At 32.0% G+C, this 17547-nt stretch overlaps 1 protein-coding gene and 1 long non-coding RNA gene across 9 annotated transcripts in view; one reads left to right on the top strand and one right to left on the bottom strand.

The window, feature by feature from the left end:
* Window positions 1–13696, top strand: part of Nuak (Nuak family kinase 1) — a 148820-nt gene extending 135124 nt beyond the window's left edge. For all 8 annotated transcript variants that reach the window (XM_075288384.1, XM_075314442.1, XM_075288407.1 and 5 more), the window contains 2 exons: window positions 8471–12731; window positions 12797–13696. In XM_075288384.1, coding sequence (XP_075144499.1) covers window positions 8471–12731; window positions 12797–12851 — 4316 coding nt within the window. In that variant the 3' untranslated portion in view covers window positions 12852–13696. The remainder of the gene's footprint in view (window positions 1–8470; window positions 12732–12796) is intronic.
* A 291-nt stretch (window positions 13697–13987) lies between these two features.
* On the bottom strand, window positions 13988–14828 carry LOC142219457 (uncharacterized). The gene is made up of 2 exons (XR_012717585.1): window positions 14673–14828; window positions 13988–14600 (listed from the first exon to the last, which is right to left on the bottom strand). It is a non-coding gene; the product is annotated as an uncharacterized LOC142219457 (long non-coding RNA).
* Window positions 14829–17547: the final 2719 nt, after the last annotated feature.

Genomic DNA, 17547 nt, shown 5'->3' on the forward strand with positions numbered 1-17547 from the left:
TTTTGTCAAAATTTTATTTCTACATAAAATTTTGTCAAAATTTTATTTCTATAGAAGAATTTTGTCAAAATTTTATTTCTATAGAAAATTTTGCCAAAATTTTATTTCTATAAAATTTTTTTTCAAAATTTTATTTCTATAGAAAATTTTGTCAAAATTTTATTTCTATAAAAAATGTTGTCAAAATTTTATTTCTATAGCAAATTTCGTCAAAATTATATTTTTATAGAAAATTTTGTCAATTTTTTGTATAGAAAATTTTGTTAAAATTTTATTTGTAAAGAAAATTTTTCTAAATTTTTTTTCTATAGAAAATTTTGTCAAAATTTTATTTCTATAGAAGAATTTTGTCAAAATTTTATTTCTATAAAATTTTTTTTCAAAATTTTATTTCTATAGAAAATTTTGTCAAAATTTTATTTCTATAAAAAATGTTGTCAAAATTTTATTTCTATAGCAAATTTCGTCAAAATTATATTTTTATAGAAAATTTTGTCAATTTTTTGTATAGAAAATTTTGTTAAAATTTTATTTGTAAAGAAAATTTTTGTAAATTTTTTTTCTATAGAAAATTTTGTCAAAATTTTATTTCTATAGAAACATTTTGTCAAAATTTTATTTCTATAGAAAATTTTGTCAAAATTTTATTTCTATACAAAATTTTGTCAAAATTTTATTTCGTTAAAAAATTTTGTCAAAATTTTATTTCTATAGAAAATTTGTCAATTTTTTTTTCTATAGAAAATTTTGTCAAAATTATATTTCTATAGCAAATTTTGTCAATTTTTTATAGAAAATTTTGTTAAAATTTTATTTGTATAGAAAATTTTGTCAAAATTTTATTTCTATAGAAAATTTTGTCAAAATTTTATTTCTATAGAAAAATTTTGTCAAACTTTTGTTTCGATAGAAACTTTTGTCAAAATTTTATTTCTATAGAAACTTTTGTCAAAATTTTATTTCTATAGAAAATGTTGTGAAAATTTTATTTCTATAGAAAATGTTGTGAAAATTTTATTTCTATAGAAAATGTTGTGAAAATTTTATTTCTATAGAAAATTTCAGTGTGCCAAAATCAACGGCGACAAAAAACGAAATTAGTGACGACAAAAAGATACTCCAGGAATACCGATCCGTGCCTATAATAATCTATAGCAGAAGATATCGACAAACAGAATACAAGTCAGAGGCGACGGACGAAAAGCGACAGCGACTTCAGGAATAAATACATCCATGGGGAATTGGGTTATCTAATCTCATTTTTTTTCACATACACAATTTCGTACACAATTTAATACCAAGAAAAGTAGAGGGGAACCTTGAACAATTAGAAATTATAGAATATATCGACACATACAGTAGATTTCGTATATAACGACAAGGGTTATAACGACGTTCCGGATATAACGACAAGAATTTTAAATGCCATTGCACCCTGAGAAGGAATATGATCACCTCAACCATGTTTCGAAAGCAAAATGATATTTTTGGATGGAGAGCATGTAACATGTTTGCGGCAACCATGTTATTTTCTCAAAAAGCATATGGCTTACTTCGGCAACCATGTATATGTTTGCCGAGAAAACACCATTTTTGCGACGAAAATGTTTCATGGTCACCGTCCAAAAATAACATTTTGCTCTCGAAACATGGTTGAGGTGATCATATTCCTTCTCTGCGTGTGGTTCCATTTCTTTTGAAAACAATTGCTTCGTTCCTGAGGATTTTTTTTTTCTTTGGATGTTGGAGGTCGTTAGATACGATTTTTATTGTATAACCACCTTAAAATTTTGTCAAAATTTTATTTCTATAGAAAATTTTCTCATCATGTTTCTCAAAACTCCACCAAGCATTTATAGAATATATTTCAAAATAGTGACAGTGATAGTTAAAAATGTGCACAAAATTCTTCGAAGTATCCCACGATATAATCTTTCTCAGACATATTTTTCATAGACCAGATTATTATTATTATTATTATTTTTTTTTTTTTTTGAGATTTTAAATTTAATTTTTCCCATTATGTTTTTGCTAATTTTCGATTGCTTTAATTTTAGTTTATTGTAAACTATAATTTGTTTTATATACTATTTTAACTAATATAATAAAGAAATAAAAATAAATTTTATTCTTTTAGAGACATATGCATATATTTATATGTATGTGTTTGAGAGACAGAATTATTTATCACATAACCATTAAACAAAAAAAAAACAATCATACACGTAATATATTTTATTATTTATTATTGTTACGTTGTCTTCCAACAAAATCAAGAAACAAATAGAAATGCAAGTTAATTATTAACAATATAAATCCCTATTTATTACAATAATATTAATAACTGATCAAAATAATAATAATAAAAAAAAACAAACAAACACAGAAAAATAATAAAGATAATGTTTTTTCTAATTTAACTAAACAGTTTTTACTTGTTGTTTGCATGCAGTTCATTTTTTGTTAAAAAAAAAAATCAATGACAAAAAAATCCATATGTTTGCTATGTTTCATGTTTCCATGCTATGATCGTTGTTTTCCTAAAATTAATTCCAAACCATGCTGAAATTGATTGGCAACTTACCTAAAAAAAATTAAAAATTTATGTGCCTAGCAAAATTGACGCCAAAAAAAAAAAACAACACAAAATTAGACATACATATTTCTTTTAGTTGTGTGAGTTCTGTTAGAAATTAAAAAAAAAGGCATAGAATAATTGGAATGATTTGTAGAATTAAATTAAAGGTAAGTAAGTGGTTTTAAGTGAAAATGTAAGTGATTTATAATCCACTATAAAAAAAAATATCATTGCAAATCACACACAGCTCTCATTGTTTTTGTTTAATATCGTTGTAATATAGAATATCGGTAATCTATCTGATATTAATTGTTCTTTATAAACATAAATTAAGGAAATAAGTTTTCACAAAAAAGCGATGGAATCACGATTGGAAGAAACTTTTACCACAATTCTACCAAATTTTATTTCTATAGAAAATGTTTGCAATTTTTTTTTCTATAGAATATTTTGTCAAAGTTTTATTTTTGTAAAAAATTTTGTCAAAATTTTGTTTTCATAGAAAATTTTTGCAATTTTTTTTCTATAGAAAATTTTGTCAAAGTTTTATTTTGTAACAAAATTTGTCAATGTTTTATTTCTTATAAAATTTTGTCAAAATTTTATTTTCATAGAAAATTTTTGCTAATTTTTTTTCTATAGCAAATTTTGTCAAAATTTTATTTCTATAGAAAATGTTTTCAAATTTGTATTTCTATAGAAAATTTAATTACCTCGTAGTTGGAGAGGAACCTTTTTGCAAAGTCTACAAAAATCCCGATGAATGAAAAATAAAATTTTTGTCATTTTGTCATGTTTTCTATAGAAAATTTTGTCAAAATTTTATTTCTAGAAAATTTTGTCAAAATTTTATGTCTATAGAAGATTTTTGCAAGATTTTATTTCTATAGAAAATCTTTGGAATTTTTTTTTCTATAGGAAACCCTGTCAAAATTTTATTTCAATAGAAATTAAATTTTTGCAAAATTTCACTACAATAGAAAATGTTGTCAAAATTTTATTTCTGCAGAAGCATTTGTCAAAATTTTTATTTCTATAGAAAATTTTTTGCAAATTTTTGCAAGATTTTATTTCTATAGAAAATCTTTGGAAATTTTTTTCAATAGAAAATTTTGTCAAAATTTTATTTCTATAGAAAATTTTGTCAAAATTTTATTTCTATAGAAAATTGTGTCAAAATTTTATTTCAATAGAAGATTTGTGAAAGATTTGATTTCTATAGAAAATTTTTGCAATTTTTTTTCTATAGAATTTTGACAAAATTTCCTACAGAAAAAAATTTTGCAAAAATTTCTGCAAGATTTTATTTCTATCGAAAATTTTTGCAAATTTTATTTCTATAGAAATAAAATTTTTGCAAAATTTTACTACTATAGAAAACTTTTCAATTTTATTTCTATAGAAAATTTTGTCAAAATTTTATTTCAATAGAAGATTTGTGAAAGATTTTATTTCTATAGAAAATTTTGTCAAATTTTTAATTCTATAGAAAATTTTGTCAAAATTTTATTTATATAGAAAATTTTGTCAAAATTTTATTTCTATAGAGGATTTTGTCAAAATTTTATTACTATAGAAAATTTTGTCAAGATTTTATTTCTATAGAAAATTTTTGCAATTTTTTTTTCTATAGAATATTTTGTCAAAGTTTTATTTTTGTAAAAAATTTTGTCAAAATTTTGTTTTCATAGAAAATTTTTGCAATTTTTTTTTTCTATAGAAAATTTTGTCAAAGTTTTATTTTGTAACAAAATTTGTCAATGTTTTATTTCTTATAAAATTTTGTCAAAATTTTATTTTCATAGAAAATTTTTGCTAATTTTTTTCTATAGAAAATTTTGTCAAAATTTTATTTCTATAGAAAATGTTTTCAAATTTGTATTTCTATAGAAAATTGAATTACCTCGTAGTTGGAGAGGAACCTTTTTGCAAAATCTTCAAAAATCCCGATGAATGAAAAATAAAATTTTTGTCATATTTTTTCTATAGAAAATTTTGTCAAAATTTTATGTCTATAGAAGATTTTTGCAAGATTTTATTTCTATAGAAAATCTTTGGAAATTTTTTTTCTATAGGAAATCCTGTCAAAATTTTATTTCAATAGAAATTAAATTTTTGCAAAATTTCACTACAATAGAAAATGTTGTCAAAATTTTATTTCTGCAGAAGCATTTGTCAAAATTTTTATTTCTATAGAAAATTTTTTGCAAATTTTTGCAAGATTTTATTTCTATAGAAAATCTTTGGAAATTTATTTTCAATAGAAAATTTTGTCAAAATTTTATTTCTATAGAAAATTTTGTCAAAATTTTATTTCTATAGAAAATTTTGTCAAAATTTTATTTCAATAGAAGATTTGTGAAAGATTTGATTTCTATAGAAAATGTTTGCAATTTTTTTTTCTATAGAATTTTGACAAAATTTCCTACAGAAAAAAATTTTGCAAAAATTTCTGCAAGATTTTATTTCTATCGAAAATTTTTGCAAATTTTATTTCTATAGAAATAAAATGTTTGCAAAATTTTACTACTATAGAAAACTTTTCAATTTTATTTCTATAGAAAATTTTGTCAAATTTTTAATTCTATAGAAAATTTTGTAAAAATTTTATTTATATAGAAAATTTTGTCAAAATTTTATTTCTATAGAGGATTTTGTCAAAATTTTATTACTATAGAAAATTTTGTCAAGATTTTATTTCTATAGAAAATTTTTGCAAATTTTTTTTCTATAGGAAATTTTGTCAACATTTTATTTCTATAGCAATTTTATTTCTATAGAAAATTTTGTCAAAATTTTATTACTATAGAAAATTTTCTCAAGATTTTATTTCTATCGAAAATTTTGTCAAAATTTTATTTCTATAGGAAATTTTGTCAAAATTTTACTTCTAAATAAATTTTGTCAAAATTTTATTTCTATAGAAAATTTTGTCAAAAGTTTATTTCTATAGAAATTTTTTATCAACATTTTATTTCTATAGAAAATTTTTGCAAATTTTTTTTCTATAGAAAATTTTGTCAACATTTTTTTTTTCGAATTATTTTAAAAAATTTTGTCAAAATTTTTTTTTCTATAGAAAATTTTTCAAAACTTTATTTCTATAGAAAATTTGTCAAAACTTTATTTCTATAGAAAATTTTTGCAATTTTTTTTCTATAGAAAATTTTGACAAAATTTTATTTCTAAAGAAAATTTTGCCAAAATTTTATTTCTTTAGGAAATTTTACCAAAATTTTATTTCTATAGGAAATTTTGCGAAAATTTTATTTCTGTAGGAAATTTTGTTAAAATTTTATTTCTATAGAAAATTTTGTCAAAATTTTATTTCTTTAGAAAATGTTGCCAAAATTTTATTTCTATAGAAATTTTTTCAAAATTTTATTTCTATAGAAAATGAAACTTTACTTCTATAGAAGCATTTGTCATTTATTTATTTCTATAGAAGCATTTGTCAAATTTTTATTTCTATAGAAGCACTTGTCAAAATGTTTATTTCTATAGAAAATTTTGTCAAAATTTTATTTCTAGAGAAATTTTGTCAAAATGTTATTTCTATAGAAAATTTTTTCAAAATTTTATTTCTACAGAAAATTTTGTCCATATTTTATTTCTATATAAGCTTTTGTCAAAATGTTATATTTATACAGAATTTTATCAAAATTTTATTTTGCATAGAAAAATCTTGTCAAAATTTTATTTTGTACAGAAAAATTTTGTCAAAATTTAATTCTATAGAACATGTTGTCAAAACTTTATTTCTATAGAAGCATTTGTCAAAATTTCATTTCTTTAGGAAATTTTGTCAAAATTTCATTTGTTTATGAAATTTTGTCAAATTTTTATTTCTATAGAAAGTTTTCTCAAATTTTCATATCTAACACAGAAAAAAATATCACCAAAATATTTCCAATTAAAAAGTTGATTGAAATTGATATTTTTTTCAATTAATAAATTATATGAAACAAATAACTTTTTAATCAAGATAGAAACATTAATTTAATTAAGTCAATGATTGAAAATGTAAAAATTGTTTTTAATAAAAAACAAGTGAGTAAAGTAGAAAGTCGGGCGGGGCCGACTATATCATATCCTAAACCACCCCTACTGAATTAGTAAACATAAGCATTTGTGTGGTATCATTGGTATAGGTTTTGGTGAACACAAAGGGGGGTGCATGTTTATGGGTGTCTTGTCACAATCTGAGCAGAAATGTCTAATATTAGGAGCTATAGTTTATTTTGCACCAAAAGAGTTAGTATGCCACTAATATTGAGTCCATTATTAAAAAAGAGGAAATCGGTCAATTAGTTGTGGGTAATAAATCCAAATTTCTGCAAATAGAGCAATAGAATTATGGAAGAGCTACATGTAAGTCTAAATACGATCAGATAGTACATCAAAATTTTGAAATTAGAATAACATAACATAGGTTGATAAATAAGAGTATTATGGCCAAATATGACAAAATCGAGCGATGCATATATATGGGACCTATATGTAAATCTGAACCAATTTGTATAATATTTTGCTGGTATGATTGATACCACAGAAGGTCACTTTGTGTAAAATTTGAGTGAAAAAAATCCTGTAGTGATACACTTTAAAAATTAAATTTAACACAAATATATATCCTGAAAGAAGAGTTCTTTCCTGAGAAACGAAATTTTAGAAAAACTATGTTTTCTTTTGATGCTACATTTTTTTTCGTTTGAAGTAAATAAAAAATAAAATTTTCTATTTAAGAAAATACTTTAAAACAAAAGAGATTTTTTCTATGGATGTAATAATACAATATGTATATCAATTTAAAAAGCGGGCTTACTCTTAAAAACCTTTCAGCCGCTAAGTTAAAATACGATTGTTTTTAATTTTGTCAAATATTAAAAATGCCCTTTCAACAGAAGAGTTTAAAAAAGATAACGAAAATAATGCTATTGGATACTTGTTTGTATTTAGGATCTTCTTATTGACTTTCCGCATCTTTTTTCTCATAACTCATGGTAGAATTGTTCCGAATTTGCTTGAGAATTGCTCCACTATATAAGGCCTGAAATAATTTTTTACCCCCAAAAATCCCACCAAACGTGAAAAAATCCCTAAATTTGGGTGGGAAAACCCATAACCTGGCAACACTGAAATAAACACAATCGCCGATCAGTTGATTGGCAGAAGTCAGTGAATGCAGGCTGTCAGCGGGTCTGTGCTTTTTATTATATGAACCAACAACAAACAAAATAGGAATGGAGAGTGTGTGTGTGTAGCATACTCTTATAGTTGAGAGAACGAAATAACTTCATCTACACAGCAATGGAAATTATGAAACGAATGGAATTGGAATACTTCAGAACATTGTTTGGTGCTTGTTTTATTGGGTTCTATTTGTTCTGTTTCGCAATGTGCAAGGTTTACATTTTACTCGTTTGAGAAATGGACAATGAAGTTACTACTCGAATTGTGTGGCGTGTGCTTGAAGTAATTGCTTGTGTATTGGTTGCAGAGGTTTGTTGCACATTGCGGCGAAACCACTTAAGAAAAGTTTGATACACCCAGCATTACTAAGAAGGGACAGAAATTTTTGGTTACTAGGCATCAAAATCTAATCGATTTCTCTGCCCGATTTTCCTTCCAAAACCAAAGAGACAAATCACCCCAAAAACATTTTTAAGCTTTTTTGTTTGTAGCAGTTTAGATATAATAGAGGCTCTATATTATATAATTTTTCAAAAATCACCTTCGTCTTGATATCCATCCAAACGTAAGAAGTTCAATTCCATGGTAAGTACTTTAGAAGTCTAATAAAAACTCTATTATTATTTTTTAATGTAATCATGAAAGAGAAAAAATTTTAGACACCCACTCATAAGACACTCATCACTTTCATTATTTCAGGTAAATCTTCTTCCAGCTCCGAAAAGAAGTCCAAATCAATGGACGAAAATGCTCAAATTCCAGATGAACCTTTAGATTTAGCAGATTTGGATTTATCTCGTTTGCGTTTGAGTAAAACCGATCTAGAAACCTTATCCAGTATAGCTCCTGGTTTACCCAAATGTTTTCAAGAGCAATTACTTGCTAAATTACCACCCACTCAAGCAAGGAAACTATCAAGAACATTAAGTGTGCAAACAGGACAAAATCCTCCTGCATCCACACGAATATACAAACGTAGCCAAAGTAGTGGAAGACCAGGTTCCACATTGCCCATAGGAAAAACCGAAGATGGCAAAGAGGAATCACCCAGATCTAAGAACAAAATTGATCAAGATGAGGTGACGTCTAGCCGTAATCTCAATGGCCTAAGACAGGATTATGATAACAAGGATCAGGACAAGGAAAGGGATTCCTGTACTTTGTATAGTACCGAAGTGAATGAGAAATACAAATACTATTCCCCCTATGTGAGTAAAGGAGCAAAGGAAACCACTGCAAATGGCGGTCAAAAAATTTCCACCAACTCTGAAATTCCTTCATCAATTGGTCGTCCGCCAAGTGGTCGACTTTCACCCTCAGCTTCGGTTGAAAATACTGGCGCTGTCGCTAAGCGTCCTTCACAAAGACGAATTTCACGTTTGCTAAGACCTGACTTTTTGGATCAACCTCTTGAAGAATCCCCTGCAGAGATGACGAATGCCACATCCCCCACAGAGGATAATCGAAAGATTTCCACACTTGACCCAGAGAATATTGAGACTGTAACCACCAAATTGAAGCATAGCCGTCATGCGCGCAATAAGAGTTTGGACATATTTTCCGAACGTCTAGACCCGACAAATGCTTCGGCATCCTTAAGTCAACAGGATGGTACCCTGAAAAGAAATCGTCGTAGTCTATCGCGACCCCGAGAATTTGATGAAAGTGAGAAATTGGCCAAACATGAGCTGGCCGATAAAATTCTACAAGAATTGCAATTACTCTCCACCATACGATCACAGCAACAGCAAGAGCGTTTGGTGGAGGAGGAGAGTAGTGGTACAACCACCGAACCCACTTTAGTGGAACAAAGGGAAAAGAGTGCTACCTCTACGTTGAAAAAAGTCAAAAAAGTTAAACCAAAAGAAAAATCCACAGAGTCTTCGACCGATGCGGACACCACAGTGAAGGCCGCTGTCCCTTCTACGACGCTTGTTAAGAAAGTGAAGAAAATTGTGGTGAAGAAATCAAGCGATACCGTAAAGACTCCCACAAGCGAGAACATTCCAATGCCCATGGGTGGTGAGGGAAAATCACTTACAACGTCCGATAGCTATTCTCCTACCAAGGTAGTGTCAAAACTCAAACGTCCCAAATCATATCCCACAAAGGAGTTAAGTTCCGATAACTCTGGCAACTCGGCAGAGAGATGTGATCAAATGTCGAAAATGACTGCAGTCTCTCAGCAAGCCACAATAATGGAGGCGAATTGTGAAATGTCCAGTGGATCAAGTGGGCAAGATGCAATGACCGCCTCCACAGCACCAAGAGAGAGCCGTTTGTTAAGACCCAAGAGTTATCCTACCTCGAAATTGATGACTCCCAAAGAACTGAAAAAGTCGACAAGGCCAAAGATGACAGGCGATTTGAGTGGGTCCACTATTGCGGAAGGAGCACCCGATGTGGCTTTGCAAACTAGTGTATCCTCACCCTTGGCATCTAATGAACCATTTACAGCAGCAACCAAGTCGCAAGTTAACGAAATAAAGGCCATTACTCCGACAACACTAAAGAAATCCATTAAGGTTACCAAGAAATCCAAACTCTCACCTCCCACTGCCATAAGCTCAACTAGTTCTGCAAGCAATACCAATTCCAGTGTAGGTGATGATTCTAAGGAATCTAGTCCGGCAACGGGTAATGGTTCCATCGCCACAACAACTCCCAAAGAAAAACAATTGGAGAAAAAACCCAACAAAGGCTTGCTCTATGCCATTGGCCAAAAATTCGAAAAACTTAGAGCTTCCGCTACAAGTAACTCATGTGCCAATATTCCCATACAAAAGAAAGCCGCCATTACGGATGGTGCTGGAACAACAACAGCATCAACAACCCCCGAAAAGGCCAGTGGTGGTGGTAGATATTCCTTCGTTAAGAAAACTAAATCGTTAGGTAATTCTGTTTCGAAAAAAGCCACCAGTGTGCAAACTCCCAGTGAGGGAGAAGCCACTAAAGATACCGCGAAGGCTTCCGCCGAAGCCAAAGCCTCCAAGGGAGATAAACGATCACGTATCGATACCATGATACGTAATCTCAGAGAACTATCGGTTCCCCGTTCGCAACCGATAATACCCTCGGAATCGAATTATATCAAGCGAGCTGTTAGTGTTGAGGAGATGCCGGGAACATTTAATCGCAAATCGGTAAATCGAGTTTTGGGCCTATTCAAACGCTACGAGAAAGATAACTCGGGCAATGGCAACAGGGTAAGGAATGTACGTTCCGCCAGCAATTTACAAAGACAAATGGTGGACGCTTCACCCATATATCAAAATGCCGATGCTATAGCCTCCATGAAAGAGAAGTCCAAGGAATTTGCCGAGAGAATGCCTGCCGAAAGGAGTCGCAGTGGTAGATCATTGTTGGCTGAAGCCTCATGCAATTGTGATGTGAATTCTTCGCTGGCTGAAATGAGTAACACTTGTCCGGAATGTATAGCATGCTCGGCCACTGGCAAGACGAGTGGCAAAACTCTCCAAACTTCCCAGAGCTCGGATTCCAAGCTGCAACAGCAGGGCAACAAAGATCGAAGAAAAGGTCTCATGCTGGAGCTAACCAATAAAGCGGACAAGACGGCCACAGAGAGTACCAGCAATACGGCTAGGAGTAGTAGCAGCAGTACCAAAAAATACTCGTACATTAATGACAATGAAATCTATTCGAATCTTCCACCCTATCCCACATCGGCAACAAGAGCCTCCACTGTGCGCAGCTCTTCCAGTAGCAGCAATGCAGCTAACAATCAATTAGCCGATAATTTGACCAATAACAATAACAGCAACACCACCAACAACAACCACTTACCTCTAGCCTACAACAACAACATTTCATCGGGCTATCGATCCGGCATTTCCTCACGACATGAGATCAATCATCAGAATAATAATCTAATGTCTCCGTCATTTGACAATATAGCCAATTACTCATCGGATTCCAGAAGTTATCAAGAAGACTGTGCCTCAACCACCTCAACATTTCGTTCGCCCACAGAGGAACCGGAATTGTATTTTGACAATTGGTCGGTATGCTCTGAAGATAATTATCGTATGCATGGAGCCACGCCTTCACCCACAGTATCGAGACTCTCACGGACTTCTCAACTCTCATCACCCACCCGTCGAGGAGGTGGAGGGGGAGGAGCAGGGGGAAGTGGTGTGGCTGGTGATGGTGGCGAAAGTTCCGATCCCAATGAGAGTATTGTGGATCGTATAAGAAGACGTAGTTTCTATTGTCGCTTTAATGAGAAGAAACCCAAGAGGATTAGCAGTATTGTGGGTCCCAATGCGGTGCGAGAATATTACCAACAGTCAGCCACTAAAACCCGGTCCTCCAATAAAATCTATCCCGAGGAAAGGGCTCGCTCACCCGACATTACACAGGAATTCTTCCGACCTTTGAAGTTGAGTCCCATAGGCACTGAGTTAAAGCCCCCCGTATATAAATCACCCTATACGAGTAATGATTACTCGTCATCGACTCTAACCCCAGGAAGACCCCGAAAAAGTCTTAATGATATACGAGCACCCACATCACCATCGGCTGCTTTAGCGGAACGACGTTATGGATCCTATGCTACCGAGGATGGGGATACATTAAGACATAGTTCCATACTGCCATCGCGTTACAAGAGCACCATAGCAGATGATATGAGAGAAAGTAGTGCGGACAAGACTGGATCCAGCTCCAGCACCAATGCCTATTATCAGACCTATAATCCCAAAAGACGTTTCTCCTATAACATGAATGGCAGTACCCCACCTAATAGCTCGGGCAGCAGCGGTGTCGGCAGTGGGGGCTTAAACTCCACCAGTGGCCATATTGAAGGATATGCCACCATGGGTAGGAGACCAATACGCGCCTATGATCATCGTACTATGTCTCTCTTAGAGCCTTCAAGTTCTAGCAGGTATCGACATGAATCGAATACACCCATACGTGATTACACCACAAGTCTATCGAGGTGAGTTTTAAATGGGAGGCGAAGTCTAAGGTGGATTTATAATCTAACATTATTTTTCCTTCCAGATCCAGTTCTCGTTATGGCACTCAATCCACCTCACGTAGTCCCACAAATATTTGATGTAGCACACCACAAAATGGCTTTTGCATATTCTGCTATTATGCCCAAGAAAGAAAGCGACTTAGTAATCATCCCAGTTCATCTTCAGCATCGTCCTCTAAGGGTAGTTCGAGTAAGAAGCCTGCCCCCTCATCATCATCTTGTTCGACAACTGGTTCCAGGCAAAACCAACAACAACAACATAAGCGTAGATTCTAAGCCCTAGATAATAGACTCTTGCCCTCTAGTCAATAGTAGCTCAGATGCCATGATAAACGAAAATAAATCCCACCCCACCCCACAATTTTCTTCATCCCGAGCCCTCGCCCCCGTACCCCATATATTAATGAAATTTTTTGAATATTTAGAAAAGTAACAATCACAATAATACATTTTTTTTAAATATTATCTTTATTATTATTACTAGTGAATAATTACTTATACAAAGAAAAAAAAACATAAATTGCAATATGTATGTAATGTTATACAATGTGGGAGACCTTTGTTCTCTGTTACAGATGTCTTAGGTGATCCCACATTCTGGTTGATTTTTTTCCTTAGGATTAAATAATGCAATGATCATGGTCATCTCTCTGTGGATGGAGGTACTTTGCTCTTTATTTTAAGTAATTCCGAATTTATTGTGCCTTCATTTATTTCATAAACTTTTTTTTATAAACGTCTCATAGTTATCATCCTCATATCATTGAATATCGTTCATTTTAATTATTTAAGTTTATTATTATGTGTAAATTTAGAAGCAAACCAAACCACAAAATGTGAAACAATTTACTAGGTTGACGTTAACACGAATAAAGTACTACGAATTGTATCCGCAACAATTAATAACAACGAATAAATCAAAATACTGAGACTTTTCATTTTAGAAAATTGTTTGAGTAAAAAATATTCCAATGATGAATCATCCATGGTAATGTTGCTTTAAAAAATTAGGGCTAAGTCGATGAGTTATAAATGGCCAAAGACTCAGCGATTGAACAGCAAAGCAATATCTAAGGGCCTTTTCGGAAACGCAGTGTTGCGCTGCAACTGCTGCGCAACATTGATTTTGTTGCGCAGCTGTTGCCGATCAGCTGTTGCAGCTGCTTTTTTGTTGCATATTTTGTTTGCAATTTAGAACGCAAAAACACCACAAATGGAAAAGTATATAATAAATTTTATTTGTGAATTAGATGACTCTTCAAATGGGTCAAATCTATGTTATTTACAGAAAAAAAGATATCTAAAGTATAAAAAGCGAAATTTAATACTGCAACAAGTTTGCAAGACGATACGAAGAATTCCAAAAATTTTGGGATACTTTGAAGTCGTCAATCAATATCCGGATGATGTTTTTTTCAATCACTTCCGTATGAGCCGATCTACATTTCAAGTAAGCATAACAATATTTGTTAAACGTGTGTGTAAAATCCCTGATTTCAGTCCTTGCTGTGTGCGCTTGAACCATTCTGGATAACACGTAGCAAGGGCCGTTGTGCGTATAATTTGGAAGAATGCTTACTTATCACTTTGTGGAAGATGAGTAATGGTTGTGTGAGCTTCCGGCATATAAGTGATCGATTTAACGTAGGAATGGGCACGGCCCATTTGTCTGCTCCTTCGTGAGCGTGAAATCAGGTTTATTTTCCTTAATTTTGTCGACCACTTTGCTCCATAACACTGATTTTTTTTTCGGCCTGATTCAAAGTCGCCCTCCATATCCAAACGTGCTCTTACTATAATTTAGTTGTCTTGGAATCAACCTCTACCCTAAAAAATTATAAAAATATTATAAACATATAATATAAAAAACAAAAATAAATTGAAAATTTTAATACTTACTCGTTCTCTGCATCAGCCATTTTTATACTGCGTGTTTTTTACTACGTTTGCTCAACATATGCTACATTGTTGCATTTTAGAACATATGACGCTTGCAGTGTTGCCGGATGTTGCAATTATGAATGTGATGCGCAGCAGTTGCAGCGCAACACTGCGTTTCCGAAAAGGCCCTAAGTTAGGTTATAGACGATGACACCAATCTGTAGAAAGGAATTGGTTTCCATTTATACCATATTGATCCATTGTGATTGCTCATGGTTAGGTTGGGTTAGGTATAGTGGCAGCCGGATATTTCAGGCTCACTTAGACTATTGGTGAACTTCTTTCTCTCTTATCACTGAGTGCTGCCCGATTCTATGTTAAGCTCAAGAGACGTCCTTTTTATAGCCGAGCAGTGTTGCCAGTATTGCGGATTTTTTCCCAAATTGGGGATATTTTTTCGCGAGTGGGGACGAAATTTCTGAATGGTGGGGAATTTCCATAAATTTGGAAATGTTTTCGAGAAATCGGGTTTAATCTTTGTTAACAAAATTGTATGTAAGAAATTTTGTCAAATTTCTATTTCTATAGACAATTTTGCCAAAATTTTATTTCTATAGAAAATTTTGCCAAAAATGTATTTCTATATAAAATTTTGTCAAAATTTTATTTCTATAGAGAATTTTGTTAAAATTTTATTTCTATATTGAAAATTTTGTCCAAATTTTATCTCTATAGAGAATTTTGTCAAAATTTTATTTCAATAGAAACTTTTGTCAACATTTTATTTCTATAGAAAATTTTGTCAAAATTTTATTTAACAGGTTGGCTGATAAGTCCCCGGTCTAACAAAGAAAAACACATTTTTTTTGTCAAAATTCGTTTTTATTATTCAACATAGTTCCCTTCAAGAGCGATACAACGTTTATAACGACCTTCCAATTTTTTGATACCATTTTGGTAGTACTCCTTCAGTTTTGCCTAAAAATCGGCCTCAGTTTCGGCGATCACCTCTTAAATTGCAGCCAATTTTTTTCCCAGCGAGCATCCTTTTGAGGTCTGAGAACAAGAAAAAGTCGCTGGGGGCCAGATCTGGAGAATACTGTGGGTGGGGAAGCAATTCGAAGCCGAATTCATGAATTTTGCCATCGTTCTCAATGACTTGTGGCACTGTGTGTTGTCTTGGTGGAACAACACTTTTTATACCCATATAATAAGTATAATAAGTTTGTCATTCCGTTTGTAACACATCGAAATATCTATTTCCGACCATATAAAGTATATATATTCTTGATCAGGGAGAAATTCTAAGACGATATAACGATGTCCGTCTGTCTGTCTGTTGTAATCACGCTACAGTCTTCAATAATGAAGCAATCGTGCTGAAATTTTGCACAAACTCGTCTTTTGTCTGCAGGCAGGTCAAGTTCGAAGATGGGCTATATCGGTCCAGGTTTTGATATAGTCCCCATATAAACCTGCCTCCCGATTTGGGGTCTTGGGCTTATAGAAATCGTAGTTTTTATGCAATTTGCCTGAAATTTTAAATCTAGAGGTATTTTATGACCATAAAGAGGTGTGCCAAAAATGGTGAGTATCGGTCCATGTTTTGGTATAGCCCCCATATAGACCGATCTCCCGATTTTACTTCTTGGGCTTATAGAAACCGCAGTTTTCATTCAATTTACCTGAAATTGGAAATCTAGAGGTATTGTAGGACCACAAATACCTGTGCCAAAAATTGTGAGTATCGGTCCATATTTTGGTATAGACCCCATATAGACCGATCTCCCGATTTTATTTCTTGGGCTTATAGAAACAGCAGTTTTTATCCCATTTACCTGAAATTGGAAATCGAGAGGTACTTTAGAACCGTAAAGAGGTGTGCCAAAAATGGTGAGCATCGGTCCATGTTGTTGGTATGGTCCCCATATAAACCGATCTTCCGATTTGGGGTCTTGGGCTTATAGAAACCGTGGTTTTTATCCAATTTGCCTGAAATTGAAAATCCAGAGGTACTTGAGGACCATAAAAAGGTGTGCCGAAAATGGTCCGTATCGTTCCATGTTTTGGTATAGCCCCCATATAGACCGATCTCCCGATTTTAGATCTTGGGTTTATAGAATCCGTAGTTTATATACAATTTGCCTGAAATTGGAAATTTATAGGTATTTTAGGTCCATAAAGAGGTAAAGAAATTGGAAATCTAGAGGTATTGTAGGACCACAAATACCTGTGCCAAAAATTGTGAGTATCGGTCCATATTTTGGTATAGACCCCATATAGACCGATCTCCCGATTTTATTTCTTGGGCTTATAGAAACAGCAGTTTTTATCCCATTTACCTGAAATTGGAAATCGAGAGGTACTTTAGAACCGTAAAGAGGTGTCCCAAAAATGGTGAGCATCGGTCCATGTTTTTGGTATGGTCCCCATATAAACCGACCTCCCGATTTGGGGTCTTGGGCTTATAGAAACCGTGGTTTTTATCCAATTTGCCTGAAATTGAAAATCTAGAGGTACTTGATGACCATAAAAAGGTGTGCCGAAAAAGGTCCGTATCGTTCCATGTTTTGGTATAGCCCCCATATAGACCGATCTGCCGATTTTAGATCTTGGGTTTATAGAATCCGTAGTTTATATACAATTTGCTTGAAATTGGAAATTTATAGGTATTTTAGGTCCATAAAGAGGTTGCCACAAATGGTGAGTATCGGTCCATGTTTTGGTATAGCCCCCATATAGACCGATATCCCGATTTTATTTCTTAGGCTTCTAGAATCCGAAGTTTTTGTCCAATTTGCCTGAAATTGTATTGTGTAACGTATTAAGTTTTTATCGGTCCATTTGGTAATGCCTCCATATAGACCGACTTCACTTCTTGAAGGCGCACTGA

The sequence above is a fragment of the Haematobia irritans genome, chromosome 1, assembly GCF_050003625.1.
Source record: "Haematobia irritans isolate KBUSLIRL chromosome 1, ASM5000362v1, whole genome shotgun sequence".
Taxonomy (NCBI): domain Eukaryota; kingdom Metazoa; phylum Arthropoda; class Insecta; order Diptera; family Muscidae; genus Haematobia; species Haematobia irritans.